Source organism: Ranitomeya variabilis, chromosome 5 (genome assembly GCF_051348905.1).
Source record: "Ranitomeya variabilis isolate aRanVar5 chromosome 5, aRanVar5.hap1, whole genome shotgun sequence".
Lineage (NCBI taxonomy): Eukaryota > Metazoa > Chordata > Amphibia > Anura > Dendrobatidae > Ranitomeya > Ranitomeya variabilis.
In genome coordinates this window covers 178,947,161-178,974,667 of record NC_135236.1, presented here as the reverse complement: position 1 = coordinate 178,974,667, position 27,507 = coordinate 178,947,161, and the positions used below count along the sequence as shown (strand labels likewise).

The 27,507-nt window shown below is 43.0% G+C and overlaps 1 protein-coding gene across 1 annotated transcript in view; it reads right to left on the bottom strand.

The window, feature by feature from the left end:
- The window catches only part of STRC (stereocilin), a 177,690-nt gene that overhangs the window by 116,407 nt on the left and 33,776 nt on the right, over window positions 1-27,507 (bottom strand). Inside the window, exons 4-5 of the mRNA XM_077263580.1 lie at window positions 23,150-23,332; window positions 857-895 (exon numbers count right to left, since the gene is read on the bottom strand). Coding sequence (XP_077119695.1) covers window positions 857-895; window positions 23,150-23,332 — 222 coding nt within the window. The remainder of the gene's footprint in view (window positions 1-856; window positions 896-23,149; window positions 23,333-27,507) is intronic.

The following is a 27,507-nucleotide window of genomic DNA, read 5'->3' as shown; positions in this document are numbered from 1 at the left end:
CATCATTGGGCAGAAAAGTATTCACATCGGAGTGTCCTAGTCAAAATCCTGACCTTAATCCGATTGAGAAGCTGCGGCATGACCTTAAAAAGGCGGTTCATGATCGAAAAACCCTCCAATGTGGCTGAATTACTACAATTCGGCAAAAATGAATGGGCCAAAATTCCTCCAGAGAGTTGTAAAAGACTCATTGCCAGTTATTGCAAACGCTTGATTGCAGTTGTTGCTGCTAAGGGTGACCCAATCAGTTATTATTAGGTTTAGGGTGCAATCACTTTTTCACACAGGTCCCTGTAGGTTTGGATTTCCTTTTTCCTTATTAATAAAGACTTTCATTTAAAAACTGCATTTTGTGTTTACTTGTGTTATCTTTGTCTAATATTTACACTTTTTTACACAATTGTAACTGTGTAACGATATATGTAACTATGTAGAATGACACCTGAGAAAAAAAAACAATCCATTTCTCACGGATGGTAAATTCTCCGGTTCTCTGGTGGGCCAGTCTAACCCTGGATGAGTGACAGCAGCAAAGAGAGCCTGTTGACTTTAGTTCAGAAAGATAAAGCTCACATTTACTGGGCATTCTCTAACATAAAAAAACTAAAATTTTGTCAGGCAGTCTGGATTTCCAGAATAAAATTACAGTGGAAATGTCTTATAATTGTAGTTTCCCTTTAAATCTACAAGAATTACACGATTCCTAAGATTAGTTGGTGGTCCACATGTGCACATGTATGAGGGTCAAAGGAGCCTGCAGATGGGGGAAGATATAAATAAAGGAGGAAATAGAAATGTTTAGCACTGGAAATACATTTATGTAGAAAATTATCATTTGCCTGCATTAAATACTTACATTCGATTTTGAAGTAACGTTATTAAGTATTGAAAGTGCCTGGAAAGAATGAGAAAGACAAGCGTTATCCCAACTACCGTATGTGGGAAAGTTATGCTGCATTTACATATATGAAGAACAAAGTAAGTGAATTGTGTCTTGTAAAATTCATCATACATCACTGACAATACCTGATTTTTCCCAGTCCACAACACGTATTATCTGTCGTGAAGGTCTTTTTGAATTTTGTGGGTCTTTGCAAGAGAGTAGGGTTATCCAAAAATTATTGTTTCTCCTTGCGGAGATCGAAATGCTAAGCATGCCGAGATGAGGAGACTTAAAGCCGCAATGCTCCTCTGGGTAATATGCTAATTATGCAAATTGTCTCTTCAGAGAGGAAGAGACCCAGAACTCTAGTGCCACCTATTGGAAGGTAGCAATCCTACAAGTCAATGTTGACCCTTTAATGAGCTTTGTCACATGACTTAGGATAAAAAAGAATCTCAATTTGCAGACACAGTGTTTCGGGGTACTGCCCCTCATCAGTGCAAAGCGGAGATCTGGTTTGGCTGTGTGAGAGGCGTCAGACTGTTATCCAAAACGTATCATTTCTCCTTGTGGAGACCAACATGCTAAGCATGCCGATATGAGGAGACTTAAAGCCGCAATGCTCCATTGGGTAATATGCTAATTATGCAAATTGTCTCTTCAGAGAGGAAGAGAGCTAGAACTCTAGTGCCACCTATTGGAAGGTAGCAATCCTACTGTAACAATATCTAAACCAAACTTCATGGCAAAACATGTTTAGATATTTTAAGGTCATAGCTGCAGGATAAATTTTTCACTACCTGTACAGTAACTTTATCAAACTCCATACATTTTTGTTTCTTTAAAGGGAACCTGTCACCCCCCTCAGATGTTTGTAACTAAAAGAGTCACCTTGTGCAGCACTAATGCTGCATTCTGACAAGGTGTCTTTTTAGTTACTAACGCCAGCACACACTGAAATAAACACTTATAAAATGTACCCCCACATACCCTAAAATTGTCCCGAGGGCGGGACTTTCCTTCCTAATTAGACACAGCACAGCCGTCACTCCGGAGCCTTGCGCGCCGGGTGCCGCCTCCTCTTGCTGCATTATCATCCCGGCACCTGCGCTGTAAGTACGAAGGGCAGCGCAACTGCGCAAGCCCGGAAAAAAACTTATAGCGCAGTCGCCGAGGATGGTAATACAGCAAGAGGAGGCGGTGCCCGACGCGCACAGGCCCGGAGTGACGGCTGTGCTGAGTCTAATTAGGAAGGAAAGTGCCGCCCCGGGACAATTTCAGGGTATGTGGGGGCACATTTTATAAGTGTTTATTTCAGCGTGTGCAGGCGTTTGTAACTAGAAAGCCACCTTGTCAGAATGCAGCATTAGTGCTGCACAAGATGGCTCTTTTAGTTACAAACGCCCGAGGAGGGTGACAGGTTCCCTGTTATGATCCGGTGGTAGGATCACAAAACTGACCTGATAGGTAAACCTGAATTGTAAGACAAGCTCCGGGAATGTGGGAACTATACCGACCGCAATCCTGATCCTATCCACACACACTAAAGGCAGCCGTGGAGCGTTACCTAAAAACCTAGATGCCTCTTCACAGCCTAAGAAACTGGCTACCCCTAGAGAGAAAGCAAAGCCTCACTTGCCTCAGAGAAATAACCCCAAAGTTTAGACAGCCCCCCACAAATAATAACGGTGAGTTAAGGGGAAAATACAAACGTAGGAATGAAAAACAGGTTTAAGCAAATGAGGCCCGCTAACACTAAATAGTCAGAAGAAAGCAAGGGATCTGTGTGGTCGGTACAAAAACTATGAAAAACTATCCACGCAGAAAGTACAAGAACCCCCACACCGACTCACGATGTGAGGGGCGCACTCTGCACCCCAGAGCTACCAGCAAGCGAAAAAACACATATAAGCAAGCTGGACTGAACACATCATATACTGAGAAACATATTCAAGGAAACAATGAGCAAAAAGAACTAGCAAGACTTAGCTTCTCAGAAAGAGACAGGTCACCAGGGAGATCCAGGAGAGGTCAGAACCAGTACTGAATACAACGACAGCAGGCAACAAATAAAGGTCCAGGTGGAGTTAAATAGGAACCAGCATAGCAGGAAATGAGGCAGCTGAGCCCAGCTCCAGACCCGCAGTATCGCTAAAGGCCACCAGAGGGAGCCCAGACGGAATTCACAACAGTACCCCCCCCTTGAGGAGGGGTCACCGAACCCTCACCAGAGCCCCCAGGCCGATCAGGACGAGCAGAATGAAAGGCACGAACCAAATCGGCCGCATGGACATCAGAGGCGACAACCCAGGAATTATCCTCCTGACCATAGCCCTTCCACTTAACCAAGTACTGAAGTTTTCGTCTCGAAACACGAGAATCCAAGATCTTCTCCACCACATACTCCAATTCTCCCTTGACCAAGACCGGAGCAGGAGGATCAACAGAAGGAACCACAGGCACCACATATCTCCGCAACAATGACCTAAGGAACACGTTGTGAATGGCAAATGATGCCGGGAGGTCCAAACAAAATGACACAGGGTTGAGGATTTCCAAAATCTCATAAGGACCGATGAAACGAGGCTTGAACTTAGGAGAGGAAACCTTCATCGGAACATAACGAGAAGAAAACCATACCAAATCCCCCACACGAAGTCGGGGACCCACACAGCGCCGGCGGTTAGCAAAGCGCTGAGCCTTCTCTTGTGACAACGTCAAATTGTCCACCACGTGGTTCCAAATCTGCTGCAACCTATCCACCACAGAATCCACCCCAGGACAGTCAGAAGGCTCAACCTGACCTGAGGAAAAACGAGGATGAAAACCAGAATTGCAAAAAAAAAGGCGAAACCAAAGTAGCAGAACTAGCCCGATTATTGAGGGCGAACTCAGCCAATGGCAAAAAAGTCACCCAATCATCCTGATCAGCAGAAACAAAACATCTCAGATAAATCTCCAAGGTCTGATTAGTTCGTTCGGTTTGGCCATTCGTCTGAGGATGGAAGGCCGATGAAAAAGATAATTCAATGCCCATCTTAGCACAAAAGGACCGCCAAAATCTGGACACAAACTGGGATCCTCTGTCAGACACAATATTCTCAGGAATACCATGCAAACGAACCACATTCTGAAAAAACAGTGGAACCAAATCGGAGGAGGAAGGCAGCTTAGGCAAGGGCACCAAATGGACCATTTTAGAAAAACGGTCACAAACCACCCAGATAACAGACATCTTCTGATGAGAGACTGGAAGATCCGAAATAAAATCCATGGAAATATGCGTCCAGGGCCTCTTCGGGACAGGCAAAGGCAAAAGCAATCCACTGGCACGAGAACAGCAAGGCTTGGACCGAGCACAAATCCCACAGGAATGCACAAAGGAACACACATCCCGCGACAAGGAAGGCCACCAAAAGGACCTAGCCACCAAATCCCTGGTACCAAAAATCCCAGGGTGACCCGCCAACACCGAAGAATGAACCTCTGAAATGACTCTACTGGTCCATCTATCCGGGACAAACAGTCTCTCCGGTGGACAACGATCAGGTCTATTGGCCTGAAATTCCTGCAGTACCCGTCGTAAATCAGGGGAGATGGCAGATAAAATCACCCCTTCTTTGAGGACACCAGCCGGTTCAGTAACTCTCAGAGAGTCAGGCACAAAGCTCCTAGAAAGAGCATCAGCCTTCACGTTCTTCGAACCCGGAAGGTATGAAACCACGAAATCGAAACGGGAGAAAAACAGCGACCATCGAGCCTGTCTAGGATTTAGCCGCTTAGCAGACTCGAGATAAGTCAAATTCTTGTGATCCGTCAAGACCACCACACGATGTTTGGCTCCCTCAAGCCAATGTCGCCACTCCTCAAATGCCCACTTCATTGCCAATAACTCCCGATTACCAACATCATAATTCCGCTCGGCAGGCGAAAACTTTCTTGAAAAGAAAGCACATGGCCTCATCACAGAGCCATCAGAGCTTCTCTGTGACAAGACAGCCCCTGCTCCAATCTCAGAAGCATCAACCTCGACCTGGAAGGGCAGAGAGACATCCAGCTGACGCAAGACAGGAGCCGAAGAGAACCGACGTTTGAGCTCCTGAAAGGCCTCCACGGCCGCAGGAGACCAATTCGTCATATCAGAACCCTTCTTGGTCAAATCCGTCAAAGGCTTAACCACACTCGAAAAATTAGTGATGAAGCGACGGTAAAAATTAGCAAAACCCAAGAACTTCTGAAGACTCTTTACCGATGTAGGTTGAGTCCAGTCATAAATAGCCTGGACCTTGACTGGATCCATCTCAATGGTAGAAGGAGAAAAAAAAGCCCAAAAAGGAAACCTTCTGGACTCCGAAGAGACATTTAGAGCCCTTCACAAACAAGGCATTGGCTCGCAGGACCTGAAATACCATCCTGACCTGCTTCAAATGAGATTCCCAATCATCAGAAAAGACCAAAATATCATCCAGGTACACAATCATAAACCTATCCAGATACTCTCGGAAGATGTAGTGCATGAAGGACTGGAACACAGAAGGGGCATTAGAAAGCCCAAAAGGCATCACCAAGTACTCAAAATGGCCTTTGGGCGTATTAAATGCTGTTTTCCATTCATCGCCCTGCTTTATACGCACAAGATTATACGCTCCACGAAGATCTATCTTGGTGAACCAACTGGCCCCCCTAATCCGAGCAAACAGATCGGACAACAGTGGCAAAGGATACTGAAATTTGACCGTGATGTTATTTAGAAGGCGATAATCTATACAGAGTCTCAGAGAACCATCCTTCTTGGCCACAAAAAAGAACCCCGCACCCAAAGGGGATGAGGACGGGCGAATATGCCCCTTCTCCAAAGACTCCTTGATATAACTCCGCAAAGCGGCATGTTCCGGTACAGACAAATTAAAAAGTCGTCCCTTAGGGAACTTACTACCAGGAATCAAATTTATGGCGCAATCACAATCCCTATGAGGGGGTAGGGCACTGGACTTGGGCTCATCAAATACATCCTGGTAGTCCGACAAAAATTCAGGGACTTCAGAAGGAGTAGAAGAAGCAATTGACACCAAAGGAGCATCGCCATGAATTCCCTGGCAACCCCAACTTGACACAGACATTGCTTTCCAATCCAGGACTGGATTATGAGCCTGCAGCCATGGCAGACCTAACACGACAACATCATGCGAATTATGTAACACAAGAAAGCGAATCACCTCCTGATGTGCAGGAGTCATGCACATGGTCACTTGAGCCCAGTACTGAGGTTTATTCTTGGCCAATGGCGTGGCATCAATTCCCTTTAGTGGAATAGGGAATTGCAAAGGCTCCAAGATAAAACCACAGTGCCTGGCAAAAGACAAATCCATCAAATTCAGGGCAGCACCTGAATCCACAAAAGCCATAACTGAGTAGGATGACAGAGAGCAAATCAAAGTAACAGACAAAATGAATTTAGGCTGTACAGTACCAATGGTGACAGATTTAGCGAAGTTTTTTGTGCGCTTAGAACAATCTGAGATAACATGAGCAGAATCACCACAGTAAAAGCACAACCCATTCTGACGTCTGTGATTTTGCCGTTCAATTCTGGTCAGAATCCTGTCACATTGCATAGACTCAGGCTTCTGCTCAGAAAATACCGCCAGATGGTGCACTGGTTTGCGCTCCCGCAAACGCCGATCAATCTGAATGGCCAAAGACATTGACTCATTCAGACCCGCAGGCATGGGAAACCCCACCATAACATCCTTAAAGGCTTCAGAAAGACCCTTTCTGAAAATTGCTGCCAGGGCACACTCATTCCATTGAGTGAGCACAGACCATTTCCTAAACTTCTGACAGTAAACCTCTGCTTCATCCAGACCCTGGGAGAGAGCCAGCAAAACCTTTTCTGCTTGGTCTACCAGATTAGGTTCCTCATAAAGCACTCCAAGCGCCAGAAAAAACGCATCCACATTTTGCAATGCAGGATCTCCTGGCGCCAGAGAGAATGCCCAATCTTGAGGGTCACCACGCAACAAAGAAATAATAATTTTAACTTGCTGAACCGGATCACCAGAGGAACGAGGTCTCAGAGAAAGGAACAATTTGCAATTATTTTTAAAGTTCAAAAACCTAGATCTGTCTCTGGAGAACAGCTCAGGAATAGGTATCTTAGGCTCTGACATAGGACTGTGAACTACATAATCCTGAATGCCTTGTACCCTAGCAGTGAGATGATCCACACTAGAAGACAGACTATGAAGGTCCATAGCTGCAGCTGAATTCTGAACCACCCAGAGATTAAGGGGAGGAGAGAGGCTAGACAAACTGCAGAGGGAAAAAAAATGAACTCAAGATTTCTCTTATCCCTCTTTTGTGATGCATTAACTCTTTATAGGCCTGCTGTACTGTTATGATCCGGTGGTAGGATCACAAAACTGACCTGATAGGTAAACCTGAATTGTAAGACAAGCTCCGGGAATGTGGGAACTATACCGACCGCAATCCTGATCCTATCCACACACACTAAAGGCAGCCGTGGAGCGTTACCTAAAAACCTAGACGCCTCTTCACAGCCTAAGAAACTGGCTACCCCTAGAGAGAAAGCAAAGCCTCACTTGCCTCAGAGAAATAACCCCAAAGTTTAGACAGCCCCCCACAAATAATAACGGTGAGTTAAGGGGAAAATACAAACGTAGGAATGAAAAACAGGTTTAAGCAAATGAGGCCCGCTAACACTAAATAGTCAGAAGAAAGCAAGGGATCTGTGCGGTCGGTACAAAAACTATCAAAAACTATCCACGCAGAAAGTACAAGAACCCCCACACGGACTCACGATGTGAGGGGCGCACTCTGCACCCCAGAGCTACCAGCAAGCGAAAAAACACATATAAGCAACCTGGACTGAACACATCATATACTGAGAAACATATTCAAGGAAACAATGAGCAAAAAGAACTAGCAAGACTTAGCTTCTCAGAAAGAGACAGGTCACCAGGGAGATGCAGGAGAGGTCAGAACCAGTACTGAATACAATGACAGCAGGCAACAAATAAAGGTCCAGGTGGAGTTAAATAGGAACCAGCATAGCAGGAAATGAGGCAGCTGAGCCCAGCTCCAGACCCGCAGTATCGCTAAAGGCCACCAGAGGGAGCCCAGACGGAATTCACAACAGTTCCCTTTAAAGGGAATATGTCATAAAAAATAAAAACTGAAAAAATGTAAAGTATTTATATTTTAATTAAATAAAATAATTTTTAATGGGAAGAAATTTTTTTTCAAAAGTGTTGATATTTTCAGCTTTTTATTGCATATTTTGTGAGGTGGGTGAACAACAAATCCACAATTCAGGTATTTTGATTATTCTTTTTATGGCATTTACCGTAACGGTTAATTAATTTTCAATTGATAGCCCGGACTTTTACAGATGTGGCGATACAAACTATTTTCATTTTTTAAATTTAATTTTAAAGAAATGGAACATAGAAAAAACTGTGGCACTCACACCCTGTGACTAAAAACTATTTCTTTATTACATACTGGGTGGAGGATACAGCCAGACAGTAAAAAGAGCGCCTGCCATTTCACGCTGCCAAGGGCTTCATCTAGGCCTGACTTATCAATGAAATTTATCTCCATATGTTACTCTATTAACTTAATTGCTAACATTAGTAGTGCCGACTTATCCTCTCTTCATATATTTTTAAAGAATCGTTCCCATTATTTTTTTTATTCCTTAAACCTGTGTAAAGTTACATGTATGTAGTGTAGGTGCATTGACATACCCACCGATTGCCGTCTTCATCTGGTTCCAAGCACCTCTCCGGTCCTCTTCTCAGTCACGTGATGGCGACTCCAACCAGCAAGATCACACTATGTTCTATCTGTGAGCCGTAAGTCAATATCAATGTGAGCCTTCCAAGTCACATGACTGAGAGGTGGCGTAAAACATTGCTGGGAACCAGGTGAAGACAGCAAATAATGAATATATAAATACACTTAAACCATACCACATACAATTTTAGATAGTTTAGGGAATACAAATATTAATAGGAGTGCTTATTTATGATTTTATTTTTCACTTTATTTTTTAGTCTAGGGACCTTGTTTGGCTCAGTCAATCAGAATCAGTGTAAAGCCTCATTCAGATGTCTGTGTAGGAAAAATGTCAGACTGCCCTATGAATGCACACTGCTGCTTCCTTGGACCACCACTGCATGGACCTACTGCCACTGCTCACCACTGAACGCTGCATGATCAATGGCAATGGCAAATTGTACCTCAGCACATAACACTGGGCTACAATAAAATAGCGCCTGGCTCCCCGACAGATGTGAAATTGACAACCCAGGGGTTGTGCAGAGTTCATAGTTGAGGCAGCCGTAATGTAGGAGCTGCTGTATCTGGGCTGTGTAAGGCCAGCTGCACATGTTCAGTATTTGGTCAGTATTTTACCTCAGTATTTGTAAGCCAAAACCAGGAGTGGAACAATCAGAGGAAAAGTAAAATAGAAACATATGCACCACTTCTGTATTTATCACCCACTCCTGGTTTTGGCTTACAAATACTGAGGTAAAAAAATCAACAAATACTCAACGTATGCACATGGCCAAAGTGTCATGCTCCACACCAGCAATTAACCCCTTTCCGACATCGAGCGTAAAAGTACGCCGATGTTGGAGTCCCTCCCTTTGATGTTGGCTCCGGCGGTGAGCCCACATCTTTCCCGGTACATGTCAGCTGGTTTAATCGTGATCCACCTGCGGCTATTACCATATCTCATTAAATGCTGCTGTCAAACGCTGACATCGGCATTTAATTCGCGCTTCCGGCCATCGGGCCAGAAACCTGCCCGCCGATGACCCCCGTCTCGTGATCGTGGATCACCGGTTCATTGGCATGACAAACAGAGGTCTCCTGGAGACCTGTATGGTTGTCACTGCCAGATTACTGTGAGCGCCACCCAGTGGTCGGTGCTCATAGCAAGTGAGTAATTCTACTACATTGAGGCGATCTGATCATCGCCTTTATGTAGCAGTGCCAATCGGGTTGTGGCAGCTTCTAGTCTCCCATGGAGACTATTGAAGCATGCCAAAGGTAAAAAAATGTTTTTAAAAATATAAAAGAAATATAAAAGTTCGAATCAGCCCCTTTTGCCCCATTCAAAATAAAACAATAAAAAAAATCAAACATACACATAATTGGTATTGCTGCTTTCAGAATCGCCCGATCTATCAATAAAAAAAGGATCAATCTGATGGCTAAACGGTGTAGCAAAAAAAAAAAAAGTCAAAACGCCAGAATTACTTTTTTTGGTAGCCGCAACATTGCATTAAAATGCAATAACGGGCGATCAAAAGAACGTATCTGCACAAATGTGGTATCATTAAAAACATCAGCTTGGCACGCAAAAAATAAGCCCTCACCCAACCCAAAATCTTGAAAAATGGAGACGCTACGTGTATCCGAAAATGGTGCTTTTTTTTTTTTTAACAAAGTTTGGAATTTTTTTTCACCACTTAGATAAAAAAGAACTTAGACATGTTTGGTGTCTATGAACTTGTAATGACCTGGAGAATCATAATGGTAGGTCAATATTAGCATTTAGTGAACCTAGTAAAAAGCCAAACAAAAAACAAGTGTGGGATTGCACTTTTTTTGCAATTTCACAGCTCTTGGAATTTTTTTTCCCATTTTCTAGTACATGACATGGTAAAACCAATGGCTTCGTTCAAACCTACATCTCATCCCGCAAAAAAAAAGCCCTCACATGGCCATATTGATGGAAAAATAAAAAAGTTAGGGCTCTGGGAATAAGTGTAGCAAAAAATGAAAATGCAAAAACAAAAATACCTCCGGGGGTTAAGGGGTTAAAAATGGCAACCTCAGTGGCTGCAGGAAAAAATAATAATAGAAAAGATGTTAACACAGTAGATCTTATTTCTTTAAAATATAAAGGGAAATATATTAACAATTATAATTAAAAAAGTAAAAATTGTGACACATCATTTCCCTTTAAGGCTGCACAGTGACATGTCATGTGAAACTGAAATTGCTTTGAGACATCGCATCTAATGATTTCCTACGGTGTTCCATTGCGACCTGCAATCTCTTGCAACAAAGAGTTGCAAATGTTTCCAAATGTGTTGGATTTTCTGTTGCTAGTGGCACATGACTATGACTTTTGCCATAGACTTAAATTAATTCACGGATGACTGCGATTTGCGTGCAATTTATCTGTGATTTGGTTATTTTTTAAAAGCAAAATCGCAGCTCTAACAGAGTTGCAGGACAGCAAGTCGCAGATGCTTTTGTTGTACGACTTGTGTGAGAATTGCTGCCGCATGATTTACAGTGGGGGAAATAAGTATTTGATCCCTTGTTGATTTTGTAGGTTTGCCCACTGACAAAAACATGAACAGTCTATCATTTTAAGGGTGGGTTAATTTCAACATTGAGAGATAGAATATCAAAAATAAAATCCAGAAAAAAATCACATTGTATACTGTAAATTATATAAATGTATTTGCTTTTTGCAGAGAGAAATAAGTATTTGATCCCCTACTAACCATTAAGAGTTCTGGCTCCAACAGACCAGTTAGACGCTCCTAATCAACTCGTTACCTGCATTAAAGACATCTATCTTACATAGTCACCTTTATAAAAGACTCCTATCCAGATACTAAATTAATCAGTCAGACTCTAACCTCTACAACATGGGCTAGACCAAAGAGCTTTATAAGGATGTCAGGAACAAGATCATAGACCTGCACAAAGCTGGAATGGGCTACAAAACCATAAGTAAGACGCTCGGTGAGAAGGAGACAATTGTTGGTGCAATAATAAAAAAATAGAAGAAATCCAAAATGACTGTCAATCGACATCGATCTGAGGCACCATGCAAAATCTCACCTTGTGGGGTATCCTTGATCATGAGGAAGGTGAGAGATCAGCCTAAAACTACATGGGGAACTTGTTAATGATCTCAAGGCAGCTGGGACCACAGTCACTAAGAAAACCATTGTTAACACATTACACCGTAAAGGTTTAAAATCCTGCAGTGCCCGAAAGGTCCCCCTGCTCAAGAAGGCACATGTGCAGGCCTGTTTCAAATTTGCCAAAGAACACTTGGATGATTTTGTCAGTGATTGGGAGAAGGTGCTGTGGTCAGATGAGACAAAAATTGAGGTCTTTGGCATTAACTCAACTCGCCGTGTTTGGAGGAAGAGAAATGATGCCTATGACCCAAAGAACACCATCCCCACTGTCAAGCATGGAGGTGTAAACATTATGTTTTGGGGATGTTTCCCTACTAAGGGCACATGACTACTTCATCGCATCAATGGGAGAATGGATTGAGCCATGTACTGTAAAATCCTGAGTGACAACCTCCTTCCCTCCTCCAGGACATTAAAAATGGGTCATGGCTGGGTCTTCCAGCAAGACAATGACCCAAAAAATACAGCCAAAGCAACAAAGGAGTGGCACAAAAAGAAGCACATTAAGGTCATGGAGTGGCCTAGCCAGTCTCCAGACCTTAATCCCATAGAAAACTTATGGAGGGAGTTGAAGGTCCGAGTTGCCAAGTGACAGCCTCAAGAGCGTAATGATTTAGATATGATCTGCAAAGAGGAGTAGACCAAAATTCCTTCTGAAATGTGTGCAAGTATTGAGTCTTGTTTGCCAGAGGGATCAAATGCTTATTTCTCACCGCAAAATGCAAATACATTTATATGCTTTATACAATGTGATTTTCTGGATATTATTTTTGATATTCTATCTCTCAATGTTAAAATTAACCTACGCTTAAAATTATAGACTGTTCATGTCTTTGTCAGTGGGCAAACTTACAATATCAGCAAGGGATCAAATACTTATTTCCCCCACTGTATGTAACCCCAAACTAAGGTGTAGGAAATTATGAAGAGTGATGTAAATGAAACCAAGTACAAGTGCACATATAAGAACAAGAGCAAAGTTGGCTTAACCTACCAATTTCAGTAGGACTGACCAACAATCTAAGGCCGGCGTCAGACTCAGCGTATGAAATTACGGTCCGTTTTTTACGGCCGTAATACGCAGAAATGTTCCCAAAATAGTGATCCGCATGTCATCCGTAGGCAGGGTGTGGCAGCGTATTTTGTGCATGTCATCCTCCGTATGTAATCCGTATGGCATCCGTACTGCGATATTTTCTCGCAGGCTTGCAAAACCGACATCTAATGGATTTATGTGCTCAAATGTTCGTTAAAACATATATACAGTATATATATATATATATATATATATATATATATACACACATGTCATTGAGACACATATATATATATATATATATATTTATTTAAATATATATATATTTATATTTAATTCAGAGCTAGACAGCATAAAAGCCGGTAATTCAATTGCCGGCTTTTGCTATCTCCTTCCCAAACCCGTCGTGATATGAGACATGGTTTACATACAGTAAACCATCTCATATCCCTTTTTTTTTGCATATTCCACACTACTAATGTTAGTAGTGCGTATGTGCAAAATTTGGGCCCTCTAGCTATTAAAGTAAAGGGTTAAATCATGGAAAAAATTGGCGTGGGCTCCCGTGCAATTTTCTCCTCCAGAGTGGTAAAGCCGGTGACTGAGGGCAGATATTAATAGCCTAGAGAGGGTCCATGGTTATTGGCCCCACCTGGCTAAAAACATCTGCCCCCAGCCACCCTAGAAAAGGCACATCTGGAAGGTGTGCTTATTCTGGCACTTGGCCACTCTCTTCCCACTCCCGTGTAGAGGTGGGATATGGGGTAATGAAGGGTTAATATCACCTTGCTATTGTAAGGTGACATTAAGCCAGAATAATAATGGAGAGGCGTCAATTATGACACCTATCCATTATTAATCCAATAGTACGAAATGGTTAATAAAACACACACACATTATTACAAAGTACTTTAATGAAATAAAGACACAGGGTGTTTTAATATTTTATTAGACTCTTAATCCACCTGAAGACCCTCGTTCTGTAAAAAAGGAAAAATAAAAAAACAACAATATCCCATACCTTCCGTTGTTCAGGTCATGTCCCACGATGTAAATCCATCTGAAGGGGTTAAATCATTTTACACCCAGGAGCTCTGCTAATGCAGTGCTCGTGGCTGTTAAACCCCGGGGAATGAATGGAAAGCAGGGGAATGTCCTGTAGTTACCTTGAGTCGCGGTGATGCGCCCTCTGCTGGATGAACTCATATGAACTCGAGCGTGGGAAAAATTCCCACGCATGGTCCGTGTGTAATCCGTATTTTTCTCACCCCCATAGACTTTCATTGGCGATTTTTTTGCGCAATATGGTGACAAACACAGCATGCTGCGATTTTCTATGGCCGTACAAGACCGTATAATACGGATCAGTAAAATACGGCAGATAGGAGCTGGGCCATAGAGAATCATTGTACCGTATGCAATCCGTATTTTCTGCACCTCTCATACGTCCGTAAAACTCGCTAGTGTGACGCCGGCCTTAGTGTAACAATACTGTAGCAGGATTTTCCAGGGCAATGGGCTCCTTCCTTGTCCCTCAAGTTAGGCGGACCCCAGGCTATCCCTGTACCCAAGATTACCCCTGAAGGTGGAGATGCTGGGGTTTTGTACTTGCTATGCTCCTATCTGCACACTGATCTGTTGCCTTCCTCACACAGGGAAGCATGCAAGTGTTTAGGATAACACTAACCTGACAGACAGGGGAACAGACAGGGATAAAAGAAAACTACAATCATACAAATACATGTACCAAACAACTGAGTGGAAATCAAAGGAAGAGCAGGAGGGATAAACCAAATGAGAGAGGATTAAGATAAACATACAGTATTAAATCCACACATATATCTCCTGTAAACTACACTAACTGACTGCTACTAATTCAGAACTCTCATTTACCATCAAACCAGGAAGTTGTAACCATCACCAGCAAGGCCGGACTGGGACTAAAATTCAGCCCTGGCATTTGAAGTTACACAGGCCCACTTGTCACATGGTGACTTTATAATATGTTTGTACACTTGTAGGCAGGGCCGGTTTTAGGCAAAGTGGGGCCCTACGCCTAGGCAAAGTTTAAAATGGGGCCCCAAATGCTAACATATTGCACATCACACAAAAGCATTTCGGTTGTATTTACAAGCGCTGAGTTCAGGCCGCTAAATGAGTTTGATCGACAATACTGAAGTTGTTCAACACTTGTTTCCCGGCCTCTTTCCACCATCTGAGAAAGAATGATGGGACAGAACGATCACTAACAGATCACTAACCGATCCCCATACAGTATCATGTTATCAGCAGCACATCTACAGTTTACAGCGGCGGTGTGCTGCTGAGAACAATGATTTTTGTTCCGGTAAAAACAATCTGAATATGCAGCATTTTACTTGTTTAATAAAATACACCCCATAGTCCTCCATATATTATAATGTGCTCCACAGTCCTCCATATAGTATAATACACTCCCTATAGTCCTCCATATATTAAAATACACTGCTCAGTCCTCCACATAGTATAATACACTCCTCATAGTCCTCCATATAGCATAATACACTCCTCATAGTGCTCCATATAGTAAAATGCACCGCCATAGTCATCCATGCAGTACAATTCACTTCCCATAGTATAATGCACCCCATAGTTCTTCATATAGTATAACGTATTCCCCATAGTCCTCGATACAGTATAATGCAGCCCACATATAGTACAATGTAGCCACCACCCTACAGAATATAAAGCGGCAACCACAGAGTATAATGCAGCCACCCCACAGTGTATAATGCAGCCACCCCACAGAGTATAATGTAACCCCATAGAATATAATACAGCCCACCTCCCCATAATATATAATGTAGCCCCCCCATAGAATATAATGCAGCCCCCATAGTATATAACACAACCTCCCCCATAGTATATAACCCAACCTCCCCCATAGAATATAATATACCCCCACAATAGTATATACCACAGCCACATAGTACATAACATGGCCTCCCCATAGAAGATAATATACTCCCCATAGTATATAGCAAAGCCCGCATAGTATATAGCACAGCCTGCATAGTAGATAACACAGCCCACACAGCAGTATACAGCACAGCCCACACAGTAGTATATACAGCACAGCCCACACAGTAGTATATACAGCACAGCCCACACAGTAGTATATACAGCACAGCCCACACACTAGTATATACAGCACAGCCCGCACAGTGGTATATACAGCACAGCCTGCACAGTGGCATATACAGAACAGCCCGCACAGTAGTATATCCAGCACAGCCCGCACAGTGGTATATCCAGCACAGTGGTATATACAGCACAGCCCGCACAGTGGTATATCCAGCACAGCCCGCATAGTGGTGTATCCAGCACAGTGGTATATACAGCACAGCCCGCACAGTGGTATATCCAGCACAGCCCGCACAGTGGTATATCCAGCACAGCCCGCACAGTGGTATATACAGCACAGCCCGCACAGTGGTATATCCAGCACAGCCCGCATAGTGGTATATCCAGCACAGTGGTATATCCAGCACAGCCCGCACAGTGGTATATCCAGCACAGCCCGCACAGTGGTATATCCAGCACAGCCCGCACAGTGGTATATCCAGCACAGCCCGCACAGTGGTATATACAGCACAGCCCGCAGTGGTATATTCAGCACAGCCCGCACAATGGTATATACAGCACAGCCCGCACAGTGGTATATATACAGCACAGCCCGCACAGTGGTATATACAGCACAGCCTGCAGTGGTATATACAGCACAGCCCACAGTGGTATATACAGCACAGCCCACACAGGGGTATATACAGCAAAGCCCACACAGTGGTATATACAGCACAGCCCACACAGGGGTATATCCAGCACAGCCCGCACAGTGGTATATCCAGCACAGCCCGCACAGTGGTATATCCAGCACAGCCCACATCTCTCCCCCCCCCAAGAATGTCCCCACAATCCAGTAAAAAAAAAACACTCTCCTCACCTTTCCTCTTGCCAGCGTTGCTTCCTGCTCCTGTCTCGGCGGCTGCAGTCTGCCCGGGACACAGCAGGTGCGCGATGATATGATGTCATCGCACACCCGCAGTGTCAGAGCAAGGCAGAGCGGGGAATGATGGGAGAGGGAGCGTCAGTAGACGCTCTCTCCTCCATCATTGCATTGCATTCAACTGTACCGACGTCATAGACGCCGGTATAGTTGAATGCGGCGGCAGGGGGGTGAGTCGGCGGCGGCGGGGGAGGCGGATCGAGCGGCCCACGACTGGCACCGGCCCTTTTGGCATTTGCCAGAAGTGCCCGATGGCCAGTCCGGCCCTGATCACCAGCAAATCCCTAGTGTAAGAGGTATGCATACCTGATAGGAGAGGCCAACACAGAACAGCTGATACAATTCAGGAGAAGAGCTCCAGGAGATAGACAGAACTGATTAACCTTTGCAATAACAGAGCAAGGAAAACTTGCACTACTAACAGGATGGTGAAGCAGATCTACTATGTGCATGGGTTTGTGTAACCAGAAGTCGCAGTCTACTGGCCCCTCTCTGTCACGGTATCCCCGTGACAGTACCCCCTCTCCTAAGAGGGGTCTCCGGACCCTCAGAAACAGGTTTATCTGGATGTGACGCTTGAAAAGACAGGACCAACTTGATAGTATGAACATCAGATGCTGGTACCCACATTATCTCCTCATGACCGCAACCTTTCCAATGCACCAAATATTGAAGAGAGTGGCGTACCAAGCAAGAATCGATAATTTTAGCTATCTGGAATTCCAGATTCCCTTTAACAATGACTGGGGAAGGTGATGGTGGAGATGGTTCAGAGGAAGCAATATATTTTTTGAGATCAGTGAAACACATTATGGATTTTGAAAGTGGGTAGCAAAGCAAGGCGAAATGCTACTAGATTGATGATTACTATTATCTTGTAGAGGCCAAGAACCTGGGTCCCAGTTTCCAAGGCGGAACCTTCAACTTTCAACTTAATTTTCTTCAAGGACAACCACACAGAATCACCAACACACAGGTCCAGACCCACCAAGCATTTCTGATCAGCCATTCTCTTATATTTAGACACAATCCTCCTTAAATTATTAAGAACACCTTGCCACACTGATGTAATAAACAAAGAAAACTGAACTTCCTCATGTATTCCTGAAAGATGATTGAAGGTGCAGAGTTGAGGACGCAAATCATATCCACCAAAAAACGGTGACTTGCCAGTAGATTTATGACGTTTTTTCAATGTGAACTCAGCTAAAGGTAAATAAAAGAAACCCAACCCTCCTGATTTTAGGATACAGAGCACCTAAGATATGTCTCAAGAGTCTGGTTCACTCGCTCAGTTTGCCCTCTAGGCTGTGGATGAAAGGTGGAAGAAAATGAAAGATGAATGCCTGAGCAAGCACAAAATGCTTTCCAGAATTTAGAAATAAATTGAACCCCACCGGTCGGAAACAATATCAGATGGCATCCCATATAATTTCACAATTTCTTTAATAAAAATTTGTACAAAAGTCATTCAGTAAAACAGGTAGCGCAATTAAATGAGCCAACTTGCTGAATCTAACCACCACTACAAATATTGTTGTGTTACCTGCTGACACTGGTAGGTCAGTAATGAAATCTACAGACAAATGAGTCCAAGGTCTACAGGGAATTGCCAAAGATTGAAGAGCCCTGGACAGACGAGTATGTGGGGTCTTAAAACGTGCACAACCACTGCAGGCAACTACATAATTACTAACAGCTTGATGCACACCAGACCACCAAAAACTATAGTAAGAAGATCTTTGGTGGCTTTACTACTAGGATGTCCAACCAGGACCAAATCGTGATGTTCACTCAGGGACAAACAGTTTACCTGAAGGAAGGGCTGTAGGGGCATCCCCCCTGAGCCTCTATGACACTCTTCTCCAGACTAGATCATATTGTAGCAATAACTACTCCTTTCTGTAATATAGGAATCGGCTTGCAATTACTTCCCCCGGAAAACGAGACAAATCATGGGCCGTAATGTTCTTATCACCCGGTCACAAAAAAATTGAATCTGGTAAAAAAAACAATGACCATCTTTCCTGTCTAGGTACCAGCCAATTAACACATTACAGATACATTAGATTTTTATGATTGGCGATTACCATAACCGGATGAACTACCCCCTCCAAAAAATGACACCTTTCCTCAAAGGCTATCTTTATTGTCAAGAGTTCCCTATTACCAATGTCATAGTTCCTCTTGCCGGACAAAATTTTCTTGGAGAAGTATGCACATGGACACCATTAACATGGAGATGAACTCTGCGACAGTACAGTCTCAACCCCCAAATCTGTTGTGTCAATCTCTACAAGAATCGGCGCAGAATTAAAACATGTCTCCAAAGTAGCAAATGCCTCAAAGGTCGGACTGATCCATTTAGAAAAGTCTGCCCCTTTCCTGGCCATACTGTAAGTGGTTTGGCCACTACCAAAAAATTCTTGATGAATTTACAGTAATAATTAGCAAAACCCAAAAACTTTGTAAAGCTTTTAAGTTTTCAGGATGATCCCAATCCAGTCCCGCCTGGGCCTTTGCTGGACAGTGGACGATAATAAATACACCAGAAAACTGATCTCCTGAACCAAAAACCTACATTTCTCTGTTTTTACATACAATATATTTTCCCTGAGTACATGTGAGACCTGCCTGACATGTACCTGATGTGACTTGAGGTCCAGCGAATAAATATGCAGCGCCCCAGAGTCCTGGTCGTTGCAGTAATGTCATTCTTCCACCAGGGGGAGTGATATTACATCTGATGGCAATAAAGGAGATCTTCCTACCAGGTATCACAAACCATACACCACACTTCACACTCCAAACCACCAGGGGGAGCCTTGCTCCTATCTACTAGGGCACTCATCTCAGAAGGGTAAAACTGGTGGGCTGGATAGAAAGTTAGGGAGAAGCTGACTGGGTTTGCCCAGGCAACACCTGTCAGGCAGACAGGCAGGAAAGGAGGAACATCGGAGCTGCAGACAGAGGGTCCCTGACAGGGGTGGGATCCTGTCAGAGGCCTAGCAAGACAGAAAGACACGGAGCTGCACCTGCCCCACGTGTGGCAGCATCCTAAGAAAGGACACGAAGAGAATTGTGTTGTAGAGGGTGAGAAACGAAGTCATAGCATAAGGAGATAACAGCAGAAGGAGTTCTGCCCTGTAATAGGCTGCCTCCTTCTGAGGCGCGTAGCCGGTGGCTGGAACACCGAGGGAGCAACCGTCTCCAAGCCTTGCTTCAGAGACCGGCAGGACAGTCAATTCCAAGTTGGCTGCCCGACCTTAATACCTAAGAAGACACGGTGGCAACTTGTGAAGGTAGGGGCGTCTCTAGGGTCCTTATAAACAAGCCTCAGGCCATCAGTCATATGGGTTTGTTCTATCCATACCATCTGGGGGACAGAGAGGAAGAAATAACATCTAGAACATCTACAACAGTTGTGAGGACCTTACCGAGAAGCTTGGCAGGGAGGTACTACAACACACAGGCGCTAGAGGAAGGCTACTGATTTCCACCTGGATAAGGGGACTCTGGATTTGCCTTCAGACCGGCTGGACTCTGCCTACCCTGTGGTTTGTACCCTGGACTGTGGATGCTGAAGTCTTCAGTAAAGGTAAAGAGACTGCAACCTTGTGTCCTCGTTATTCACTGCGCCTTACATCACCCACCATCACCGTTTACACCTCTGGGAAGCCCTGGGGATACACTTCACCTGTGGGAAGGTATAACCAACTAGCTGCCATAACATCACCCCAGCGGACCCCTCACAGCAGCGTCGATCACCCTGACCAAATACCACAGGTGGCGTCACGAACTTCCCCTTTAAAGACCTTTCCCAAAACCATATATATATAAACTCTTTTACTGGACACCCCCTGAGAGCCATGGATCGGGTCAGCCACCGTGACATCCCCGAACCGAGCCCTTACGTGGGGGCGATCCATCTTCATTTGTCATCCAGATAGACTACCACAAATCTACTTGCCAGATGAAGGAAAATGTTGTTTACAAAGTGCTGAAAAACAGAGGTAGCATTAGTCAACCCAAATGGCATAACAAAGTTTTCGCAGTGTCCCTCTGTTGTATTAAAAGCAGTCTGCCACTCATTCCCTTTCTTTATCTGAACATATGCCCCCCTGAGGTCCAGTTTGGAAAACCACTTAGCCTCGATGATTTGATTAAAGAAATCTGGAATGAGAGGGAGAGGGTATGGATACCAAAACGTGAGCCAATTTAGTTCTTGGAAATCTAAGCAGGGATGTAACCCCCCCATCATTTTTCTTAACAAATTAAAACCCTGCTGCAATGGGAGATGAGGAGGGTCTGATATGATCCTTAGCCAGACTTTCAGTAATATAATCCTTCATGACCTTCTTCTCCAGACCTGAAATGTTATATAACCTACTCTTAGGCAACTTGGCCTAAATTAAATAAAATTTTGGCCTGAAATTAAATTAATGGAGCAATCATATGGTCGATGAGGTGGAACGTCTTGACACCTTTGTTCAGAGAACACATCCTCAAAATCAAACAGGTATTCCTGGAGAGATCAAGTGGTAACCATGCACATTAATCCCATAGAAAACTTATGGAAGGAGTTGAAGCTCTGAGTTGCCAAGCGACAGCATCAAAATCTTAATGATTGAGAGAGGATCTGCAAAGAGTGGACCAAAATTCCTCCTGACATATGTGCAAACCTCATCTCCAACTAAAAAAAAAATCTGACTGCTGTGCTTGCCAACCAGGGTTTTGATACCAAGTATTAGTCTTGATTGCCAGAGGGATCAAATACTTATTTCTCGCTGCAAAATGCAAATACATTTATATAATTTATATAATATGATTTTCTGGATTTTATTTTTGGTATTCTATCTCTCAATGTTAAAATTAACCTACCCTTACAATTATAGACTGTTCAAGTCTTTGTCAGTGGGCAAACTTACAAAATCAGCAAGGGATCAAATACTTGTTTCCCCCACTGTATATGTTTTGCCTAAAATACAATGGAAATGTGTCATCTTTAACTTTAGGCTTTTGAGAAATCATTTTATATTCAACTTGCTTAACTGTTCACAATAAAAGTAATTATGACCACGGGTTACCAAACTTTTACATGGCACTGTAGATATGTAAATAACAATAAAGATATTAACTTTTTTTTTAAAATCTAAACATTTAAATTTCCCCTTCTTTTCTTCAAATGGAAAGTAACATTAGCGCATGTATAGCTGCTAATAAAATATAATTAAAAAAAAGTATAAACATATTTATCCCATACACTGAAGTTAGAAATGGAAAAAAATACCAATATTGACATTTTTTAGACACTGCAGATCCTTCCAAAAAATGTAATTGAAATGGATAAAAATGTCACATGTATCCTGTGGTATAAAATAAAACATCAGTTCGACATGCAGAAAACAAACCCTCACACAAGTCCAACAATAGAAAAGTAAAAAGTTACGGGATTCATGAAACAGTGACATAGACTAAATTTTTTTAACTAATTAAAAAAAAAAAATAAGATTGGTATCGGTGTAATCATATTGTCCAGGAAAATCATAATGCCAGAACATTTTTACAGCATAATGAACGTCGTAAAAACAAAAAGGAGGAATTGTGTTTGTTTCACCATTTCACAGATTATTTTTTTTTCTTATTTTTAAGTACATTAGATGAGTGTCAAAGTAAAAAAAAAGGGGGTTGCCTTGGCACTGCATAAATAAAATATCAAAAATTTTATTGTATTTGAATAAAATAGGATATCCAAGAGAACCAAAGATAAAAACATGTTCATATGTTCACTCTGATGCCTTTCTGGCATTACAGCCCTTAATCATAGAGTACACGATATGAATGGTGCCATTCAAAAGTACAGGAAAAAACCCTCAATCAGTCTTATGAGTGGAAAAATAAAAAAAGTTATGACTCCTCAAAGAAGGGGAATAAAAGATGAAAGTGCAAAAATGAAAAATTGCCCTGAACTTAAGGAGTTAAGGAAGTATGTTGCAAAGACTTGTCATAGCAAACATTTATTTGCCAATAGTTACCAAATAAAGAAATATACATTGAAATTAATATTTCTTGGGGGACATTGTCATTAAATAATAGAATTTATTGAACTAGAATCAATAATTTAAAATTAATATGGTGCATATAATTTCTAACTGCAAGATTACTAACCAGCAGCTCCCTCCAGAGACATGCATATAACAGACCTGGGCAGTCGAAAGATCGGATGATTGTAGCTGAGGAAGTAGAGAGGTAATATCATTCCTTGGAAGAGACTGGAAGAATGTAACTCCCATTTCAGGAAGCAAACTTCTCCATCTGGTCAACTCCTTAAAGTCCGCTGGCTGTAAATTAGCTCTTTTCAGTAGACTCACTAGGGAGTAAGCCAGCTGAAATGCAAAGTAAGTCATAATAAAAACAAGTAGTGTCGTAAGGCAAAGTTTACACCCCAACTATAAAACTAGCAGAATTATTTGCGTGTTCACAGCAAAAATATGGCCATTACATAAAGCTAGAACATTTTCAATGAGAAAATAGTATATAATAGCTTAGAATTCGCTCTTAAAATTCCCTACATTATAATTTCCCTTTACTATCATAAAACTGGGAACACTTAAAGGGGTTGTCCACTTTTGTGGGCAGTTTTTATTTTCTTAAATGCATTTATTTTTAGCTAAAAATATATTTTTTTAATTGTTTTCAGTAAAAGTTTAAGACCGTTTTTTCTTTTACAAGCTTTTTTTTCTCTGCACATTCAACTTTGATGTGGTCCGTGATCATAAATCAGCTAAGAAGTGCTCAGAAAAAGACAGGTAAAAGAATTAAAAACTCCCCATTCGGTGCTCACATACAAATTCCCTTACAAAAAGATCTATTAGATATACATTAATACCTGAAACCCAACAATAACTAAAAAAAAAGACAAACATAATAAAAACCTTATAAAGGGTATAACGGGCAAGTAGATAATACAGCCCTATCTGATACCAAGCAAAAAAAAAAGCACAAAAAATAATACCCTATAGATAAACCTGGTACTTTGTACAACCTAGCCGTGGAGGTTGGCACACTAAATATCAAACTACAATGGTGCACCAGCTCACTGACCCTAGATTGCCCCTAAATAATCCCTCAGATAGTTACACAAAGAAACATTGTTCATAAATAAACTTTGTCAGCAGATGAGCAAAGGGAATAAAGGCACTATAGTCACAAAGTAAACAACCAATTCCTTATAATGAGGGTGTAAAAGAATGAGTATCTTTTATACCCCACGCGTTTCACCTCTGGATCTGGTCAATCACAGGGCCAGCAGAGTACCGGAATAAAGGGTGAACATCACAGGTCCAGTATAGTGTGGGATAAGGGGAATTGTATGTGAGCAATGTGTTGAAGATTCTCATATCACCAGGGACGGTTTTAGAGAAAATGGGACCCTGGGCAAAAGTTTAAAGTGGGGCCCCAAATGCATCATCACACAAGCATTTCGGTTGTATTTACATGCGCCAATTTCAGGCCGCAAAACGTGTGTTGAATCTTGAAGTCGTTCGATGCTTATTTCGCGGCCTCTTTACACTGGATGAGGCGCAATGATGGGCACAGAATGATCACGAGTAGATCAATCTGTCCTCATACATTATCATGTTATTAGCAGCATATCTGCAGTTTTTACCGGGCGCTGTGCTGCTGAGATCAGTGATTTCTGTTCCAGCATAAACAATCCAATCACTCAATGAATAGGCAGCATTTTGCTTGTTCAGTATAATGCATCCCATAGTCCTCCACATAGTATAATGCACTCCCCATAGTCCTTCATATAGTATAATGATTCCCCATAGTAGATATAGTATAATGTAGGTCCCATATAGTATAATTTAACCCCCATATAGTATAATGCCCTCCCCATGGTCTTTGAGTATAACACAGCCCCCATATAGTATAATGCAACCCATAGCCCTCCACATAGTATAATACACACCCCATAGTCCTCCATATGAAAAACAGAAAACCTGGAGTAATTAGTCCAAAGAAAAAATGTACTAAAACGTTTTTCTTTATTACATCACAAAAAGGCACAAAAATTTACAAAAATGTATCATCACAACAATAGTTTATACAGAGAGGGATTTATAACAAAAAATGTGGGTCTCAAAGAACATGTAATGAGGTGGGTATAGCGTTCATCAACACATACATGCAGTATAATACACACCCCATAGTACTCCATACAGTATAGTACACATCCCATAGTGCTCCATACAGTATAATACACATTCCATAGTGCTCCATACAGTATAATACACCCCATAGTGCTCCATACAGTATAATACATGCCCCATAGTGCTCCATACAGTATAACATACACAAAAGTGCTCCATGCAGTATAATACACACCCCATACTGCTTGATACAGTATAATACACATCCCATAGTGCTGCACACAGAATAATACACCCCATAGTTCTCCACATAGTATAATGCACACCCCATAGTTCTCCATTCAGCATTATATACACCCATAGTCCTCCACATAGTATAATGCACCTTATAGTCCTCCATATAGTATAATGTGCACCACAGTCCTCCATATTGTATAATGCACAATCCATAGTCCTCCACATAGTATATGCAGCGCCCCAGAGTCCTGGTCGTTGCAGTGCTGTGGCTTCGCCGCTAAGGGGAGCCATGGTACGTTCGATGGCACCGAAGGAGTTCCTCCAATCAGGTATCACAGACACCAATATGTTTCACAGCTGGGCCTCCGGGGGGAGCTAAGGGTGCTATTCATTAGGCCACTCCCCACCATAGTGGGTAAACTGGGGGTCAGGCAGGAAGTTAGAGAGAACGCTGACGGGATTGAACGGAGCAACACCCTGTGGCAGGGGGTGTTGTGAAGGGAGAGACTGTATGGTCTCTGCCAGGGGTGGGATCCTGGCAGAGGCTTGGCATTGAAAGAACGTAACGGGTCCGCGCAGGCTCCTGGAAGCGGCGGGACTCAGGAAAGGACTAGAAGCGAGACAGATTGTGCTGAGTGAGAAACGAGATCAAGCAGAAGGAGAATACCAGCAGGGGTTGTGCTGAAAGAGGCAGCACCTTGCTGAGGCGCAATACCGGTGGCCGGAACGCCGAGGGAGTGGATTAGAATACAGCTTCAAGCCATACTCCAAACAGCGGCAGGACAGTCGGTCTCAGGCGGGCTGTCTACCACATATCACCTATGAAGTCTTGGGGGGCAATTGCGGGAGAGGGGCGTCTCTAGGGTCCCGGAAGAACTCCAGGCCTACCTGACAAACGGGTGCCATTCCAACCTGAATACAGGGAAGGGGTGGATTACAGAGGAACATCAAATCGAGTTGTGAGGGAACTTAAGAAACAGACACAACCGTTGTGGGGTCACTTTCCGAGAGCACAGCAGGGAAGGACTACAACACATAGCGCTAAGAAGGAAGGCACAGATTTCCACCTGAGAGGAGAACTCTGGAGGTGCCATTGGACCGGCCGGACTTGCGCAGCCTGGTGAACCGTGTTCTGGACTGAGGACTCAGAGATCTCCAGTAAAGAGGTAAAGAGACTGCAAACTGGTGTCCTCGTTATTTACCGCGACTTACACCCCACAACTGCACCGCTACATCGCTACCATTACTACCACCTATTGCACCGGACGTCCCCCACTGACGGACAGGGCCACGGACCGGGTCTAGCCACCGTGACAACCCCGAGACTGAGAACTAGAGGCCCGGCTCCGGGTACCCCTCGGCCCTGCGGCGGTGTGGGGGCGCTCCAAATAATGTGCCAAATAGTCCTCTATATAGTATAATGCACTCCATAGTCCTTCATATAGTATAATGCATCCCCCCATAGTCCTCCATGTAGTACAATGCACTGTCCATAGTATAATGCACCCCATAATTCCTCACTTAGTATAATTCAAACCTCATAGTCCTCGATATAGTATAATGCAGGTCCCATATAGTACATATAGTATAATGCACTGCCTATAGTCGGATAGAGTAGAATGCAGCCCCCATATAGTATAATGCACCCCTTAGTTTTTCATAGAGTATAAAGCAGCCCTCCTCATAGTATGATGCAGTCACCTCATAGTATAATGCAGCCCTCTACCGTGTATAATTCAGCCTCCTATAAAGTATAATGCAGCCCCCATGGAGTATAATGCAGCCCCCATAGAGTATAATGCAGCCCCCATAGAGTATAATGCTGCATCCATATAGTATAAGGCAGTCACCCCATAGAATAGAATGCAGCCCCATATAGTATACAGCCCCTCTCTTTTAGTATAATACAGCCCCCTATATATTATAATGCAGCACCCCTCATAGAGTATAATGCAGCCCCCATAGAATGTAATGTAGCCCCCATAGAACAAAATGTGGCCCCATAGAATAAAATGTAGCCCCCATAGAATATAATGTAGCCCCCATAGAATATAATGTAGCCCCCATAGAATATAATGTAGCCCCTATAGAATATAATGTAACCCCTATAGAATATAATGTTGCCCCCATAAAACAATGCAGCCCCCTCCATAGAATATAATGCAGCT